General features: G+C 40.4%; 1 protein-coding gene across 3 annotated transcripts; it reads right to left on the bottom strand.

Annotated features, from left to right (window-relative positions):
- Nucleotides 1-539: 539 nt before the first annotated feature.
- LOC130197036 (excitatory amino acid transporter 1-like) lies at nt 540-14,108 on the bottom strand. 3 transcript variants are annotated; one of them, XM_056419500.1, is made up of 10 exons: nt 13,958-14,104; nt 13,109-13,438; nt 11,966-12,103; nt 5,397-5,601; nt 5,265-5,307; nt 4,414-4,682; nt 4,085-4,318; nt 3,610-3,804; nt 3,071-3,205; nt 540-2,503 (listed from the first exon to the last, which is right to left on the bottom strand). In XM_056419500.1, exons 2-10 carry the CDS (start codon nt 13,290-13,292, stop codon nt 2,296-2,298), a joined length of 1,611 nt encoding a protein of 536 aa, XP_056275475.1. In that variant the 5' UTR covers nt 13,293-13,438; nt 13,958-14,104; the 3' UTR covers nt 540-2,295. The 3 variants fall into 3 exon arrangements, 2 of the variants coding, with proteins under 2 accessions (XP_056275475.1, XP_056275476.1); XR_008832361.1 differs by having other exon boundaries at nt 2,414-2,503; nt 3,071-3,234; nt 13,958-14,107; XM_056419501.1 differs by lacking the exons at nt 540-2,503; nt 3,071-3,205; nt 3,610-3,804 and having other exon boundaries at nt 4,204-4,338; nt 13,958-14,108.
- Between the last annotated feature and the right edge of the window lie 5,314 nt (nt 14,109-19,422).

Raw genomic sequence — 19,422 nt, 5'->3', positions numbered from 1 at the left:
TAAGAGCTCTCCACTCCAGTCTCAGCAACCACCAGAGGCTGCAACCTTCACACTTGCTAAGCTATTCGGTATCTGTTCATTACATCCCTCTGGACAGCTATGAATATGTGTAGTTTGCACACTGCCTAAAACATGTATCTCCAAACTAGCTCAAGACAAGTCAATTATATAGAGCTCGATATTAATAATTTGCCACATGGATTTACAATCTGCACCCTATATATTGATTCGGATCAGGAAAAACTGTCTAAAAGAAAACTTTAACAGGGTAAGATATAAGCAATAGAAGTTGTTGTATAGATTACATGGATTAAATAAAAGTGAATACTAGACAATAAGGATGATAACATTATGGATTAAAGGCAAACATAAAAAAAGAATATAGATCCAGAAGGATGTCAAGTGAGGACAAAACAAGGATGTAAAATATTAAGATACATCTACTTAATACAAATGTCTATAGAGGCTTTGCTTAGAGCTCACATATTACATGTGTGGTCTTTCTGATGTCCATGATAAAATAATAAATACACAACAACTAGGTTTATTTTTTTAATTCATAAAAATCCATGCAAGATCAAAACTAAAATTATTATTCAATCGTGTGTGTGTTTGTGTGTGTGTGTGCAGTCACATGTGAATTCATGAGGGAAACATCATATCAAGAGAAACACCCGCAACTGTAAACAAAGGAACTATTCCATTTCCTCAAGTGTGTAAAGGAGAACAATATTTGGTCCTTTAATAAATCAGCCGGTTTTGCATTTGTAAAAGTAACTTGAGGTATTGTTAGTTTGATCATACGGTTGGTTACTTAGAACAAGGTCAAACAAACAGATGCAATCCTCAAGTAACTTTTTAAAATTTTAAATCCATAATTAATGTACACATTTATCTACATCTATCTACACAAGTACAGTATATTAAAAAAAAACATTCTGTACAAAGCCACTTATGCATTGTTATCTTAAGTGAATAGTAAAAGCTAGCTAAAAAAAAAAGAAATGGGAATTCACTGAAATGTGTTACTTTAAAACATCCATCCATAATAAATCGAATGAAATAAACATTAGTGTATTATCTAAAAAAAAATCTGAATTGAGAAAAGACTAATTAAAGGTAAAAACGGACTACTAATTTAGTATAAAAGAAATATTTCATACTGCCAAGTGAATGTTTAAACATTTTTTTTTTTTAGTTCATGCCCGTGTTAGAGGGCCTAGGATTAGCTCACACTCAGCATCAGAAATAATCTAGCTCCTCATTGAAGCAGTACTGTATTATTGGGCAGGTTAGTAATACGTTTAGGTATGAGCAGATATAATTGAAATAAACTATAGAGAAATTTGGAAAGTATTGTTGGTGCTTTATTGGTTGATATATAATGGCTTGAAATTCTGATTTGATTACGTTTTCAAATTCTCAGCTGATAAAATGTAAGGGTAAAAACACAGTGAGTGATTTTGGTTCTTTAGTCTTCATGATTGGAATGATTGGCTTCAGGAATGTGTGTGGGGGGAAAAGGCAAGATATATTGACAGCACTTTCTGGTTTGGACAAGTACGAGACAAAGTGATGTGTGCCTATGAGTAAATTACATCACTCACTCAGTCAGATGAAGATGCACCAAATCATACCAAATAAAGTCCATACAGAAGTTGGTCAAATAAGCAGCCGTCCTCCCCCCACACTGACAAACTGGCCCAGACACCCAGTGTATGTACATGACATACAACACTTTTCATATCAGTTTCCAGACAGAATTTGACAACCATTTCTCTTACATTTTCACATGAAACACCGCTCAAACAAACCAAAAACAACAACCTTAATGCCAGGTCTCTGCAAGTTTGGGCTGTATCTGTATGGTCTGTATGAGTACCTGCTGCAGCGTGGAGACTCACAGCAATACTGACCTCTAGTGGGGGAGATTAGTCATCACAGTTCTGAGAGAGGTTGGATATGACGTGCAGGGACCATCAGGCTCTAAAGTAGTTCCGTCTTAATAGTAAACAGCTGCCCTTCGATGGCAATTATAGTACTCAGCATCATACCACAGACCTTAAGAAAGACAACGCAACAGCAAACCACTTGAAGTCACAGTGTTTCAGGAAAGACCACACTACATCTCACACATCTTGGCGGAAAAATATCCTAGCTGTAGATCGATTGATTTCAAAAACCTCCAATCTTGCGACAGGAAGGTTTTCAAATGAAGAAGAGCATAGTTTGAAAGCGCGGCTCAATGCAGTGCAATGGTTTTTCCGAGGAATGTAAGCAACCTCGGGCAAACATCTACATTTTTGTCTCGCTGTGAGCAGGCCTCTCGGTATCGTACTCATTCTCCTGGCAGATGAGCTGGTACGGCTTCTTGTTGGCCTCCTCCACCACCGAGTTGCTCATCTCGGGGTCCTTCTTCTGCAACTCGTGGCGAGACAGGTGTTCCACTATACCTGCACCGATGGAGTCTCCAAGGACGTTGGTTACGGTGCGTAATCGGTCCCTGAGGACAGACAGAGAACAGGTAAGGACGGAAGACATGAAGAAGACAAGTCAAAAAAAGACAACAAAAGAAGAAGAAATAGACTAAATGAGACAATGAATATTAAACTATTTAGTTGAAGTCACTAAAAATGAAATAAACATGGAGTTTCTGTCAATGTATTTGCATAAAAGAGTATCGTTAATAAACCGCAGGCATAGTTTTAATCGTTGCGGACAATTATTTCGAAACCCATGAAACACAGCTTGCACTGTGGCTCTGATGCCGACTGAATAAAAACCAGATGGGTGGATAAGGAATGTTAAGGGAGTGTCTCTGGAAGCTGCTCAAGAGTGCACACCAGGTTGATGCCTTTTAACCCATTAAAATCCCCCTGAGTAGAGCCGAATGCATACTACTATATTATAACTATATTTCATCTTGACATAACCCTCTACATGTCTCTCATGTTCCAGTTGGTCCAGAGTGCTGGTGCTACTGGAGAAATCAATCCTGATTATATCGTGTTTTGTTAACTCAAACATTTTCAGCGAATAATATAAGATTTTACATCCAGCCATTACTTACAGAAACCAATCAACTGCAATGATGAGTGAGATGTCATCAGTGGGCAGGCCTACAGACGTTAGCACTATCATCATGGTGACCAGTCCTGCCTGAGGGATTCCAGCTGCACCAATACTGGCTGCTGTGGCTGTGATACTGATGGGAAGAGTGCAGAAAAAAAGCAGCTGCAGACATTTTTGGTGCTTAAAAATCTTTCATTGCAGTAAAACTGTGACATTTCCCTGTATTGACCTATCAATCATTCCTAGCATTGAAGAGGGTCACTTAGAATGAATTCCATTGGTTCAAATACAATCTCCCATCTACTGCTAGGAAAAAAGCACAATAGTGGAAAGTCATTAATAAAGCAGGAACGGTTTTAAACTTGGGTTAGGCTGTATGTTTTGCCATGATGAAGACAAGCGTAATATAAATAATCTCCGGTAAATCCCAAATTGATTAAATTCTTTGAGCAGGCCAATTCTGTTTCCTTTCGGGTCCTTTTTTAATCATTGAATGAATGACATTGAGGAATATTTTAAGAACTATATATCACATACCTGATGGTGAGAATCTGTCCAAAGTTAAGGTCATAGTCATTGACCTGAGCAATAAAGATGGCAGCCAGGGCTTCATATAAAGCTGTGCCATCCATGTTTATGGTGGCGCCGACTGGGAGCACGAAGCGGGTCACGCGCTTGTCCACCTTGTTGTTTTCCTCCAGGCATTTAAAAGTGATGGGCAGTGTGGCAGAACTGACCGAGGAGAGAGGGAGGGGAAGCGTGAAACAACAGAGACATAAATATCAACCCAGTCTCCTCGAAATGATTGTAAGATGCTGAGTCATCATCTGTTGCATCCACTCTGAACCAAAGTGTAAAACCACTCACGATGAATCAGCGATGATTTTAAAATGCAACAATGCAGCAATTTCATTTCCTCGTGCACTGAATATGTATATGTGAATGACGATATACATTCAACCATGACCTTTTTTATGAGTCTTAGATTTTGAGTCAAAATCCAATCGCATACCTTGATGATGTTCCCAGGGCAGTGATGAGGGCCTGCAAAATCCCGCCAATGAAAACGAAGGGGTTCTTCTTGGTGACGACGAAGTAGAGCGTTGGCAGGACAATTAAGGCGTGGATGAGCAGGCCGCAAACGACCGTCACTGTGTACATTCCCAGCTGGCCACCCATGGCTGTGATGTCGTCCATCTCCACGATCTTACCAGCAATCAGGAACAGGATGCCGACAGGGGCATACCTGAGGTTCGTTGAGTGGTACTGTTGTTACAGAACATCCAACACTTCATTCTACGTTGTCCCTCTGCATCCGTTCATCAATCAGCCGGTACTTACCACATGATTATAGCGACCAGCCTCATAATGGCTTCATTGAGACAGTCGAAGAAGTCCTTGAGAGGCTGCCCCTGTTCCTTCATGCTCCCGATGATCAGACCGAAGCAGACAGAGAATACCACCATGCCGAGAGCATTGAAGCCATTAACCAAGCCCGGCACTGGGATCAGCTCCTCCTGGGTGATCCGCTGGCTGCCGTTGACTGAGACCAGGCTGTCATTCACTGTAATCGTAACGTAGACTTCTCTCTTGGCATACTGCGTCTTGAACTGCAAAGAGGATGAGTTGAAGAGCGATCAATTCCTGGAGCAACGCAATTCTTCATAAATACATTTCGTCAATAATATTCGGGTCGTTTAAGATCTACCAAGTGCATTTAGATTGGTGAAAATGTGGCTTTGCCATTATACGATTTCCAGGCAATATCAATTCTCTAGACAAAAACAAATAGATTTGGATGTATTTATGTGTTTGTGGTTTTTACATAACATTACATGTCATGTTTTAACTTCCTATATTACCATCTGGTACACAAAATGTCACAAGTACTCCCGTCTGCCTAAAATGAGTTGGAACAAGGAAGTGAAAGTGGCACTGACACAGCGGAGGCAGATGTAAAAGCGTGGAAAGCTAATTTACAAAAAATTGCTGAGGAATTAAATTTCCTGTGGAACAGAGATCTCCACTAACTCGTTGAACGTCCACAGGAACGACAACGGCATCATGCACACATAGAAGAAAAGTACTGGAGAGGTTTTAAACAATGCAAAATGTGCACTCTATGCTAAAGTGAGACAATTAAGGAATACAATATTTCATGTGACTGCGGGACAAAAAAAAGAGAGAGTCACCTGTTTGGTGCAAGCCTCCACAAGGTTCGGAGGAAACATGTTTCTAGAAAAAACAGCGAAAGAGGGACATTTGTGTTAGGGTGAACACCTTATTGACAGATTAAACACGTGCATACATGTTTGTCTCAGTACCGGATGAGATCCAGGAAGGCATCAGATGGGTTGATCTCCTGTATCTGCACCGGTTTGGAGAACTCATCCTTTGATCCTTTTCCAGGGTGAATAATGAGAACCAAGACGATACCGATGAACACAGCAATAACGGTAGTGGTGGTGTAGTAGATCACCGCTCTCAACCCCATTCTTCCAGAAGCACGGCCGTCCAGGGCGGCCATCCCTGAAAAGGACATATAAATGAATCAATTGCAGTACAAAGGGGTTCATCCTCTCAAGAGCTTCTCTAGTTTCATTCATTTACAATCACACACAAATAGCTTTCAGTCGCATGAACTCAAACAAAATGAAGATAAAAATTTTCCTATACTGTATAGTTGCATTACTAGAGTGCAGGCATATTTCAAATACAGGGCAATCATCTCAGAATCAAGTTCAACTGATGTTACTGTGCACGGAAAAAAAAAGTTCCCTTTCACTGTTTTAGTCGTGCTGCTGCGTGACATTAAGTTTGCATGATGCGTCACTGACTTCTGCTTCTGTGAGCATAAAGTTAGCCTGGGAAAAGGTTCTGCAATTATGGGTCAAATACACATATCTGGATTATCTGCCTAGCTATCTATGATAACAAAGAGCGGCAGGAAACACAATCTGACTCTGACCTTTATCGATGGGAAAACAACACCTACTGTACAGCACCCAGATCAAATGCACACAATCGGTTTCCATCCTGTACATCCAATATATACAGATAATATAGCTGCAGGCCAAAACTCTTTGAAAACACGCCAGAGATGAAGTTCTCAAATTGTGATTTTGGGGCTTTTGCTAGTTGAGCAAAAGGTTTTCGCCCCACAGTAGTTAGCATCATTAAACTATCCTGTTCTATTTGATCATACAACAGCGCTGCACGGGCCAAAGTGTGACGTTAGTTTACTGTTCACACAGAGATTAGACGTGGACTAACAATCAGCCCTCGACTGAATATGTGAGAAAATACCAACAGAGCGACATTTAATGCAACATGAATGGTGCTCAAAATAAATACAGCCATCCAGAGAAATGGATTTGGAAACAGACGAGCCGCCGCGATGGGCACGAAAAGTGTCAGGTTCTAGTATGGCCATTATCTTGATTCAGAGCGGTCATGTGTGACACTTTGACGCTGTGTGTGTGTGTGTGTGTGTGTTCGTGTGTGTGCATGTACCTATTGGCCCTCTCTCTTCCTCTGTTCGCAACCTGCCCAGGACTACGGCTTTTATCCTCTTCTTTGGATTCTCTTCCCCCAAATTCTTCACCTCCTCTCCCAGCCACCCCACCTCTCGTTTCAGGGTGCCCCCGTGGCAGCCCTCCCCTGCTCTTCCACCCCCACATCTTTGCCTCTCTCTTCTCTTTTTCTTTCTTGCCTGCCGATCTTAGTCCTTTCATTTACCCCCGATCTCTCCTACCCCTTACCCCCCACCCCAATTCTCCTGCTCTCCTCCAATTCCTTTTCGGACGGCCCTGGGAAAACTTGTTGACTTAGTCAGCCCTGCACGCACACAATGATCCCCTGCCTGTTGTCCGGGCAACAGCGGATCTCACCAATTCCATCCTTTCAAAAGAACGAAAGAATCGAGATTGAAGGAGAGCCGAATGACTTTCTTTTTTTTATACGGGGAATGTTCCTCGAACACAAAAGTAGGGGGGGGGGGGGGTGTACTGCAAGAGGTCTTACAAAGAGGGCAATTAACATCCACTGATACTGGGCTAAGATTGACTCCACAGCTCGAAGAAAACCTTTCCTGCAGGCTTACATTCAGAAAATATGGTGGAACATATACAGGACTGTCTCAGAAAATTAGAATATTGTGATGAAGTTCTTTATTTTCTGTAATGCAATTAAAAAAACAAAAATGTCATGCATTCTGGATTCATTACAAATCAACTGAAATATTGCAAGCCTTTTATTCTGATTTATTGCTGATTATGGTTTACAGCTTAAGAAAACTCAAATATCCTATTTCTAAATATTAGAATATCATGAAAAAGTATACTAGTAGGGTATTAAACAAATCACTTGAATTGTCTAATTAACTTGAAACACCTGCAAGGGTTTCCTGAGCCTTGACAAACACTCAGCTGTTATAAATCTTTTTTTTTACTTGGTCTGAGGAAATATTAAAATTTTATGAGATAGGATTTTAGAGTTTTCTTAAGCTGTAAGCCATAATCAGCAATATTAAAAGAATAAAAGGCTTGCAATATTTCAGTTGATTTGTAATGAATCCAGAATGCATGACATTTTTGTTTTTTTAATTGCATTACAGAAAATAAAGAACTTTATCACAATATTCTAATTTTCTGAGACAGTCCTGTATAACTAGAACGGGCACTCGGTAGAGCGCATACCTTCGCATATCACAAGATTGGGCATTGAATTATGAACATTTTGGCATTAGTTGCATGCCAATTGGACAAAAATGTATCGTGCTATGGTAAAAAAAAGATTTTGACCTTTCCATGACCTTGACCTTGACCTTTGACCCGATTGATCCCAAAATCTAATCAAATGGTCCCCGGATAATAACCAATCATCCCACCAAATTCCATGTGATTCAAGAAGATTTGACCTGTTCATGACCTTTGACCTTGACCTTTGACCCGATCGATCCCAAAATCTAATCAACTGGTCCCGGATAATAAACAATCATCCCACCAAATTTCATGCGATTCGGTTCAATACTTTTTGAGTTCTGCGAAAGATTTTGACCTGTTCATGACCTTTGACCTTTGACCCGATCGATCCCAAAATCTAATCAACTGGTCCCCGGATAATAAACAATCATCCCAACAAATTTCATGCGATTCGGTTCAATACTTTTTGAGTTCTGTGAAAGATTTTGACCTGTTCATGACCTTTGACCTTGACCTTTGACCCGATCGATCCCAAAATCTAATCAACTGGTCCCCGGATAATAAACAATCATCCCGCCAAATTGCATGCGATTCGGTTCAATACTTTTTGAGTTTTGCGAATAACACGCATACAAATAAATAAATAAACTAGAATGGGCACTCGGTAGAGCGCATACCTTCGCATATCACAAGCTTGGGCATTGACTTATGAACATTTTGGCATTAGTTGCATGCCAATTGGACAAAAATGTATCGTGCTATGGTAAAAAAAGATTTTGACCTTTCCATGACCTTGACCTTGACCTTTGACCCGATTGATCCCAAAATCTAATCAAATGGTCCCCGGATAATAACCAATCATCCCACCAAATTCCATGTGATTCAAGAAGATTTGACCTGTTCATGACCTTTGACCTTGACCTTTGACCCGATCGATCCCAAAATCTAATCAACTGGTCCCGAATAATAAACAATCATCCCACCAAATTTCATGCGATTCAGTTCAATACTTTTGAGTTCTGAAAGATTTTGACCTGTTCATGACCTTTGACCTTTGACCCGATCGATCCCAAAATCTAATCAACTGGTCCCGAATAATAAACAATCATCCCACCAAATTTCATGCGATTCGGTTCAATACTTTATGAGTTCTGCGAAGATTTTGACCTGTTCATGACCTTTGACCTTGACCTTTGACCCGATCGATCCCAAAATCTAATCAACTGGTCCCCGGATAATAAACAATCATCCCACCAAATTTCATGTGATTCGGTTCAATACGTTTGAGTTCTGCGAAGATTTTGACCTGTTCATGACCTTTGACCTTGACCTTTGACCCGATCGATCCCAAAATCTAATCAACTGGTCCCCGGATAATAAACAATCATCCCACCAAATTTCATGCGATTCGGTTCAATACTTTTTGAGTTTTGCGAATAACACGCATACAAATAAATAAATAAATAAATAAATACACGGTGATCAAAACATAACCTTCCGGCATTTTCAATGCGAAGGTAATAAATAGTAATATTATTACTACTATGTGATGGGATTTTAGCTCTCATTGAAAAACCTGAAAACAATATTATTTAATGGAAAGAAATGTTGAGTAGTTTGTTTAAAGTCTCTCATAATCCATTGGTTCTCCTATGGATACTAAAGAAATAGAGCTTAAATACATTCAGGCAGAAGGTTGTTGGTTCTTAAAGGAAGGTTGATCAAACATAAATAACCTATTTCTTCAATTTATTATAATGTTAGCATGTCCTGTGTGTATCTGTGTATGTGTTTGTGTGTGTGTGTGTGTGTGTGTGTGTGTGTGTGTGTGTGTGTGTGTGTGTGTGTGTGTAGGGTTTACTGAAACGGTTACTTTCCACAATTACAAAAAAACTTAGTTTTTTTCCTGGATGTGTTGATGTGACCTCTGACCTCCTGACAGCTAGCCGATGATATCGGACTGTAAAAGTATCATCGTGGTCCGTGAGCTTACATTCTTACTGGGTGGAACCAGTTCCTTCATACCCAAAAGCACACAATTGGTTTTGGTTTGGATCTTTATAGTTTGAGTGGCTTCAATTGTCAAATAATACAAAGTCAAACATTGTGATTTCATATATTTTATTATCATTATTATCATTCACTTGTAAAGCTGTATGGATGAATATCAGGACATCCTTGTTTTGTTCACAGGGAAGTCAAACCATTGGGATGACATGTGACATAACTAACACCGTTAGTGCTACTTTACCAGCAAATCAATTGGTTTTGATTTGTTGCAGATAAACTGATCATCTGGAATGACAATCTACTAAAGCCAGATTAAATTAGGAAGACCAGGAATCAGTTGTGCCATTCAGAATTACACGTGGATTGGATGAGGGGATAGTCGGTGATCTTGGAAGATCACAGTAATTGTATCTAATTTGCATTTTGGACTAGATTTTTTTGTAATTTACATTTTAGAGTATTGTTAGACATGTAGCTTTCTATGTGCGCCTATTGGGTTAAAACCCGTACATGGCACCTGTGTGGCTGATGCAGATAAACTGTTCAAACTGGTGCTTGTGTTGCACAGAACATGTATTGTATTCGTGTGTGGAAAGGCAGTGTAGACTTTCAAAATCATGTTGCACAACCAAATTAGCCCAATATTCAATGATTTCAAAAAATAATCCAATTTAAAATGATATTCCATGTCATTGATGATTTTCTAGAAGTTGTGAAAACAAAACAACAGTAGGAGTAATCAATTAGTATTTATACTAATAACCATAATAATAAGTACAAAATAAGATACAAAAAAACCCCAAAGCATTATGTGTTTTATTTTGACTTGTAAAGATAAATGTCATGTGGCACACGGACACACACATGAGAAAGGATCCGTGTGCTGGTTGACAACAGAACAGTACTCTTTGTTGGTTTCCACAAGTTTTAGCTGCTGTCATGTGACATGATGTCAGAGGATGCTGTCGTTATGCCTCGCCGCAGCACAAAGCAGGTTATTACCGGACGTGTCTCTGTCATCCCTTCATGAAATGGGCCTCTTGCCATCTCAATCACTGCTCAAAGATTGGACATTTAGTCTCAGTATGTCCCGCCTCGCTTTATCAGTCAGTGCTGCTGACCAGTGTTTTTGGAAAGTCTATTCTTTTACTTCAATAACAAGTGGAGGCTCAGCTCAGACACAAACCCACAGGCCTTTGCCTCTGTCTGACTGAGTGCATGAACCATGTCAACAGTGACGAATCAACTCGTTACATCCATCTCATGTTTGTGTTTTTCTCAAGCATACACTCAAATCCACATGAGCTGCAGCAGGTCAAATGTACTGAAACCACAAAGTAATCAAGCCCACAAATCCTGAATTGCTTATTTAAGGAAAACACTATATATATGGCATGACTATGGCTATGCTGTATCAAGATCAAGACAAAGAGGCTCAAGATGACCACGAAGAGACACAAAACAACTCCTAAAAGGGGCAGAGCAACCACAGATACAAATGAAGTGTGCCTTGCTCCTTTAGGAGTGGTAGTGGGGCCTTTTGCATGTCTGTACCCAGGGCCCCATTGTATCAAAGGCCGGCCATGAGATATAGTAGCGCAAGTACAAAGCACATCTCTCAATGTGCTCACTCTGCCACTCATGAGCCACATGTTGGTCCATGTAGCCACATAACAACCAACATTATGACCTGTGAATTAGAACTAAAATCTCTCCCCAACCAGAGTCAGTGTATCCTCTGACTTCTTCCATACATGCTGTGCTGTAGCGTCCCTTCAGACGAGAAGGTCGGAGGTGGATGGGTTTCTGTTTGGTGGTGGGCTATCTCCACAATGGTTGTCAGAAAGCTGAGCGCACAGGCTCACAGATACAGATGTGCAGAGCAAATACAATGTGAGGGTTTGTGTGGTTTTAGGCGATAAAGTAGAGGGCTGCGCGTGGAAAATGTGTTCTTTGATATCAATATAGAACCAAAAAGTGTCACTCTGGTTTGAACCGTCTTAGTAATGTGTGCTTACTTTAGACATCTGAGGTACTTTTGAACGAAAAATAACAAATGCTTTTTTACTTTGTTTGAAAATGATTTCAAAAAGCAGGAATACTGTTATTTCAAGATCTCTCCTTTTCAAGTGAATCGAAGAGGAAGAGATGATGGCACTAGAATCACCTGGTGTTCGTACCTGTGATGAGGCTGGAAACCAGCAGGGGCATCACGAGCATCTGAAGCATTCTCATCAGCAGCTCTCCGGGGAACGAGAAGTATCTCACCTCCCGGTAAGAGAGATTATAAGGTCGCAGGGCAAATCCAAGTCCGATGCCTACAATGTGGATCAGATGTGGAAGAAACATCAAAACCTTATCAGCACATTGTGTTAACATGATTAGAGCCAAAGAGAGACCCACATTTGACACCTAGTTGGATATAATCATATTACAGGAACATGTTGTATATTTATGAAAGGATATTCACAATAGTAATACTTTTCAGAGTCCCAAATTAAAACCTGAAAGCTGGAACATTCCCAAATCGGATGCCGGATCATTTCCAATTAGGTTTAATGTGCAAACAATTTGTTTTTAATCTGAATGAAAGAGAGGTGGGGTGTAATGTTAAAATGTTAAAGCATGTGAGGTGTTTGTTGTCATTGTAATTGGCATAGAATATGCTGCTATCTTAAATGGGACAGGCACTTCTACTGTGGTCTTTTTTAAACTTGATTTTCCTGTGAACATGTGTGCAGTAGTTGTTTTATTCAGTATCAGTTAACTCTATTCGCTCAAAGAGCCATTCACCCCCACCAACCGGGCTCCAGGTGGCTGACCCAGCTGACCGAAGCGAAGAATACGCTGAATTCAACGAATCAACAGGTCACATGGGTTCGTCACGACATGGGGCAAATTCAGACGGGCTGCAGATGTGCATGCGGTGGGTGGGCCTGGCTCACTTCCTACAGAGTCAGATTCAAAGGTTAGTGGCGAGAGGTCAAGGGTCAGCTGCAGGGTCAGATAAAGGCCTGTCTGCTCAGTTAGTCTGAGGTATGTCTATTCTCTCATCCGCTGGGTTTTGTTTCTATTCTTTTCCTTCTTCCGCACTGCTACACTTGTGTCGGTCACACCAGATTGATGGATTGTTTTGGGGAGACGGAACATGAGCTGCCTCTTCTTAACACGTTTGAATAGAGGAGGGGTAAAGTGATGAAAGGGGAGAAGCAAACAGTCTCCAACATTATCCTGTTTTAAGTCGACAAAATAACAAATAGAGTGCAGTGTCTGAACAGCGTCTGAACAGCGTCTTACGGGACGGAGAAAAGATTCACACTTACCGAGAATTACAGCAGTGACGGTGAAGAGCACGAAGGCATTCCTCATGAAGAACGCTTTCACATCCTCCTTCTTGATGCTCTGCACTCTCTTCCTGGCCAGCAGGGATCGGGCCTGGATCACGGACCGGATCTGGTGGGGACCCCTCCGGTTCCTTTGTGGGTTCTCCCCGTTGCTCTGAGTCATTGCTGCCTCTGGAGTCTTTAGATCTGTTATAAACTTGCAGGAACTTGAACTCGACGGTCAGCTTTGATGGAAACACCGTCAAAATGTTGGATCAAAGCTCTTCCTCTCTGTCAAGCCTCTTTTTGGGCTCAAGGCTTATGAGTGTCCTGATACAAAGGGAATAATGTATTGTCACAGTTAGAATTTGATATTCGAGCACATGAACCAGCACGGAACAGTAGTCAACCACTCTGTCACACTTTTAGTTCAGTCAGATAATAAAAGGTTTGTAACTTTAAAATGTTTTACGGTTGTGCTGTGTATCATGACTTTGCTACAATCCATAGCAACTGTCACTTAAAAAAACTATATACAGCACATACAAAGTAGATAAAGTAATAATCCCGTAAACCCTGCAGAAATGTATTACAAAACGTCATATAATGAAACTCTTCTGTCAATAAAAGGCTGTGTCCATAAATGAATAACACATGTGTTGCTCCCACAACCTTGAGGGCATTCAGACGTCCTCCGAGTAACTTCAGCACACGTGTCATTATACAAATATTGATTCACGCACATGCAGACACACACAGATACAGCTACTGGTCAAATGGTAAACATTCATCTAAAGACATATGAAATGGGAATATACAGTATACTGAGAAAGAAAAAAAAAGTTGTACCTTTAAACTTGAGCAAAGAATTCCTCTGGTAATCTCAGTTTCTTTTCAGGGGGAAAGTTGTGGTTTAAAGCGCGATCGGCGTGGCAGGGACCGAGGAGCTCTTTGGCTGTGAGCTGGTTGGTGTGAGTAATCAGCAATGAAGAGAAACAGGAGAAAACGAAGAGAGGGGAGGAGGACATAAAAGAGCCAGTGAGAAAATGGAGGCGGTGCTATAGTAGAAGAAAAACTAGAGCTAGTCACTCACACAGTGTGGGCCTGTGGGGAGGTGAGGCGGGAACAAAAAAAGTGAAGTAATTTAGAGGAGAGGGTGGGGGTGCTTTTCAGACAGAGGGGAGCTTGAGGAATAATGAGCTTCCTCAGCAGGAAAAAGAGAAAGGACCTTCTTGTTTTCTTCTGTCTCTCTCAGCCGTCTTTTCAAAGAAATACATTTCACGCTTGATAAGTTCGGCCTGACTGCAGATTCCTGTGGAGTGGTGATTCAATTGAGGAATAAAAGTCCTCCATCCCTCCAAAAAAAAAACTGGAATCAGATTAGCCATTCATACATTTATTTTTTGACACATCTCCAACCGACACACTGATCAATTAATCTGACTTGTTTTGTGCATTTTAGTTCATTAAACATTGACACCAGACAAAGGTCTTCTTTGTTTTCATGAAAGACAGTGGAGTCTTTCGTTGGCTAAGCTAAACAGAGCGTGGTAAATGTTTAGCACGCGCCAGTGCAACTTGTAACTTTCACACAAACAATCTGAGTAAGCAGTGACACGCATTTGAAATTGGGATGTTCTTTGGAAACTCACTACTGTGTGACTAGCTGCGTGTGTGCCCATTAAACGGAACGACTACCTGGGTCAGACACAGGAGAAACAGAGGCCGGGAAATAAACACTTCCACTGAGGATGATCCAAACACAAGCAGGCTGATGGAGTTTGTTTTGGCAGCAAAATTCAGGAATTCACAGTTTGGAATGTGATGAACGCATACGGAAATATGTGTGTGTGTGTGTGTGCGTCCATTTGTGCAAATGTCTGGAAAAATAAAGACTTTCTTACTCATACCAAAGGAAACCATATAACCTCTGACTTTGGCATGTGTCTTTTATGCAATTAAAAATTTCAAATAATTTCCAAAGATAATAACTTGAAAAAGTTTAGACTATATAAACTGAGTTACACTTTGCATGACTGTGTACGGGAAAGTTCACTCAAAATGGCAATAAAGCATTTTTTCGCTCATCCATAATTGTCAGAATTCATCCAGGATTCATTTTGATGTGGAGATCAGAAGTGCAGATTATTTCAAGACAGTAAACATAGTCATTTAAATCAAGTTATTCAAAGCGCCAAATATTTAAATTCAGCAGCAACGCATAAGGATACAGTTACTCACAATAATCCACAGACAGTGTTGTGGGCTGCTGCTTTACTTTTAGATATAAATAGCTTGTAGCAATACATATAAATGTCAAAAGGTATGTGGATTATTGTAAGAAATGTCTGTAGAACATGTTTCTCTTTGCTCCTTTGACTTTTACTTTAGTGGTCGACACCGCAGTGCACATGCAACTACCACGGATTGAGCCAAAGCCAAATTTAGGCAAACTAAACTGAAACAAACTTGATTTAGTGACAATGTAAAAAAAAAGAAGGTATCTCCGTAGTCTTTGGTCTAAAATGAAACATGGTATTATATTTAAACTATCCTTTTAAGTCTGAAAACAAACGCACACACACATTCAGCAGATCAAAATGTTTCCAATCAGAGAGTAAATACTTTCAGACTGTAATCATTATTCATAACATAGTGGCGCAACAAAGAAAAACACAGAGTTCCTCGGAGACTCTTCGATAACCCTTATTTAGCTTTGAATAAACGGGCAATTACTGATTCAATTGCAGTGTGAGAGAATGTGTGTTTCTGTCTTCCTCCGTCTTCCCCTGGGCCTCAGAGACAGTGAGCAGCTCCCCTCAACACTTCAGTCTCTGGCCTATTAGTGCACAGACCAACTGTCATTGTCAGCGGCTTCGCTCCTGTTACTTCTGCTGCGGTTAAATCTGGACCATCATTCACTAACTCATATATTAATGAAGACAATGTACTCTCCCTGGCCACCAAATTAGATACAGATGCAGTCTACAGTAATAAATTCAACTATGTTCACGACGAGGTTAAAGTTAATAGTTTGGTTACAAGGCAAGAGGATTGAGAGCCCACTTGCAGACAATGAGGCGAAGCAAAGTGGAAATAAAAGGTCTTCGCTACACCAGCAGGGCAAAACAGGGGTATCAGTTATCATGCAGAAAAGAGGGAAGACATGGGGGGGCCTGGACAAAGGAGATCAACCGGGCCGGACTAGAGCAGCTGAACACAATCCTTCTGCTTCATCCTGGTAGTTTTCTGACCGGCTGGGACCACGTTAGGCCAGTTTGTATCGGCATTGAGGACCCAAATGTAGACACTAGGGCAGAAAACAAAAGGACCTATGTTAAAATTAACAGGCTTTGCAGACACGCAAACAAATCAGAGGGGCGGGCCAGCTGATCGTGAACAGGCAGCGACTGAAACCACGTCGCTGGTGATCGGGATTGGTGGGCCAGTCCGAGTCAAATATTGTGGACAGGTGGAGAACGTCAGGTCTTGAATGTCCCCCGTGAAATGTGTAGGATTTAGAAACACTCGCTCGCTCTTCCCATCACCAGATCTAAAAGGGCGAACAATGCTACAAAAATAGCAGCAAGGATGGAGTTAGTCGCTGTTATTGCAGCGTTCTCTTCTGCACCATCACCAGTTGTTATTTCTAGTAAAAAGTAAAGAAGATTTTTCCCTCTTACACACCTTTTTATGGTGCAGTGAAAACAAAAAAAAGTACTACTACACTACTCCTTTCTATCATCCATCATCCAATTTGGTCAGAGGACTAAAATAATGATTAGATGTTATTGCTTCAACAAGTTTTTCATAATAATGTCCATCATCAAGCAAAATGATTCCTGACCATTGCGTGTGCAATACTGGGGGACCAAATTCCTGTCTCTCCCATCATTGAACATCAGCTCATCTGAAAAGTCTTAAATAAGCACCTCGTCATTCCTCACCGCAGCGACCCACATGGCATCCCGTCGCACAGCTATCCCAACAAGCAACAGCAGGCAACAGGCCCCTTTGTCTCGCTGTCCCCGTGCAGAGCGAGGGATCGGCTGATGGGGTCAGCTGAAGAGCAGAACTTGTAAACCGAAGAAAGGAGGAGAGCCTCGGGCCTCCTGTTGTAAAACGCACAAACACAACGGAGAAACAGGTGAATGGTACACATTGCCATGGACGCTGGGTAGAAAATGTGTCGCCTCTGGAGTGAGTTCACGTATAGAATGAATCACTCTGTGGGGGACGCAGATGGGGTTCATCGTGGAGACCCACCGCCCTTTTGTGGACAAGAAACAGTTCGTCCCCACAAAGTTTAAGTCCCCCTGCAATCAATATTGTATTTTGCTTATTGAGTGACATTAGAAGACCGTTTTCACATTCATCTGCTGAGGGTGAGTTTCTCTAAGGGAACAACATATGTCTACTGGCACCACTAAAGCTCACTAATTAATACGTTATATTGAGTTTGTTTAATCTGTACAAAGCATTGTGTGTAGAAACGACAACAAGGGACAAGGAGGAGGGGTCAAATACTCAGGGGTAAGATTTGGATTTGGAGGGGATTGCAAATACAGATGCAGGGTGGTGTATACACACTTACAAGTAAAAGATAATTAAGGCTGTGCCGGGGTTGTTTGTTGTTGTTGTTGTCTTTTTGTTTGTTTGTTTTGTTCTTTTTTTATTGTTGTTGTTGTTTGTGTTTTGTTTTGGAGGAGGGGAGGGTGTGTGTGTGTATATACAGGACTGTCTCAGAAAATTAGAATATTGTGATAAAGTTCTTTATTTTCTGTAATGCAATTAAAAAAACAAAAATGTCATGCATTCTGGATTCATTACAAATCAACTGAAATATTGCAAGCCTTTTATTCTTTTAATATTGCTGATTATGGCTTACAGCTTAAGAAAACTCAAATATCCTATCTCTAAATATTAGAATATCATGAAAAAGTATACTAGTAGGGTATTAAACAAATCACTTGAATCGTCTAATTAACTCGAAACACCTGGAAACACATTTTCAAATGTTTGATTTTGTTTTGCTGTTATAAATCTTTTTTTTAACTTGGTCTGAGGAAATATTCAAATTTTATCAGATAGGATTTTAGAGTTTTCTTAAGCTGTAAGCCATAATCAGCAATATTAAAAGAATAAAAGGCTTGCAATATTTCAGTTGATTTGTAATGAATCCAGAATGCATGACATTTTGTTTTTAATTGCATTACAGAAAATAAAGAACTTTATCACAATATTCTAATTTTCTGAGACAGTCCTGTATGTGTGTGTATGTATGCGTGTATATGAATGTATGTCTGTGTGTATGTGTGTGTATGGGTATGTATATGGGTGTATATATATGTCTGACATTTTTATGTTTATATCACTAAACAAATAAAAAATGTAAGTGACAAAAAAAAAAAAAAAAACAAGGGACAAGTAATTGAAGTTATTGAGGGAAAAAAATGTTGGATACAATTTAGCATTCAAAGTAGAGTCTTAAATGTGTGATATTAGGGTGGTTATGGTCAAAGTTAAGGTTATTCTCCAAGGAAAGAAAGTAAATCAATCTCCCTAATATCTCGAGATGATATTTTTATTGGTCACAGAGATTATACACTTTTCTCTCACCCACACTTTACCACGGATGAAACAACTTCCCTGCTCTTACATAAAACGTTACCAAGAGCGCAGTGTCTAAAATACTTCAAGAAGAATCCTGGTTTGAGTTCTGCTAAATAGATCACAGGAGGAATGTGGAAAAAAATGGGTTTCTGTTTTCCCATCCTGATGCAACAGTCGCATGGTTCATTGTCGGCTACAGGAGCCATGTGCCATCGGTATTACATGTTCTAGGGATTTACTTTAAAAAGGGATAAAAGTGGAGACTCAGATCATGACAGACATGATGCCTGAAAAGATTCAAATAAGGACTTGCGTGTGTTTCAGCCTCTCGGGTAAAAAGAAAATAGTGTTTGCCTTGTTCTGAAATCCTTCATCAAAATTGTATGAACGTTTAGAGACAGGCACTTTTCTTTTTCTAGAAAGTGAAGAAAATGAAGCTGATAGTTTGACAATTGCATCTTCTAATCAACTGCTTTTGTGCTTTAACTACGGTAAACAACACCGTCAGCATTCTACTGTAGGCTTACTTTAAAAAGGCACAAACTTTCCCCTTCACATACACACACACACACAATTTATACCCAAATACACACAGGTCAAACCCTCCATTTCAGCATCACTGAGTGTGTGCAACTTTAGCTGTCCCAGGCTGCTCCACCAGGCCACTTGTTTCCAATGGGAGAGATCCACTCCCAGGGGAG

Source organism: Pseudoliparis swirei, chromosome 7 (genome assembly GCF_029220125.1).
Source record: "Pseudoliparis swirei isolate HS2019 ecotype Mariana Trench chromosome 7, NWPU_hadal_v1, whole genome shotgun sequence".
Classification (NCBI taxonomy): Eukaryota; Metazoa; Chordata; class Actinopteri; order Perciformes; family Liparidae; genus Pseudoliparis; species Pseudoliparis swirei.
This window is presented reverse-complemented; position numbering and strand designations above follow the sequence as displayed.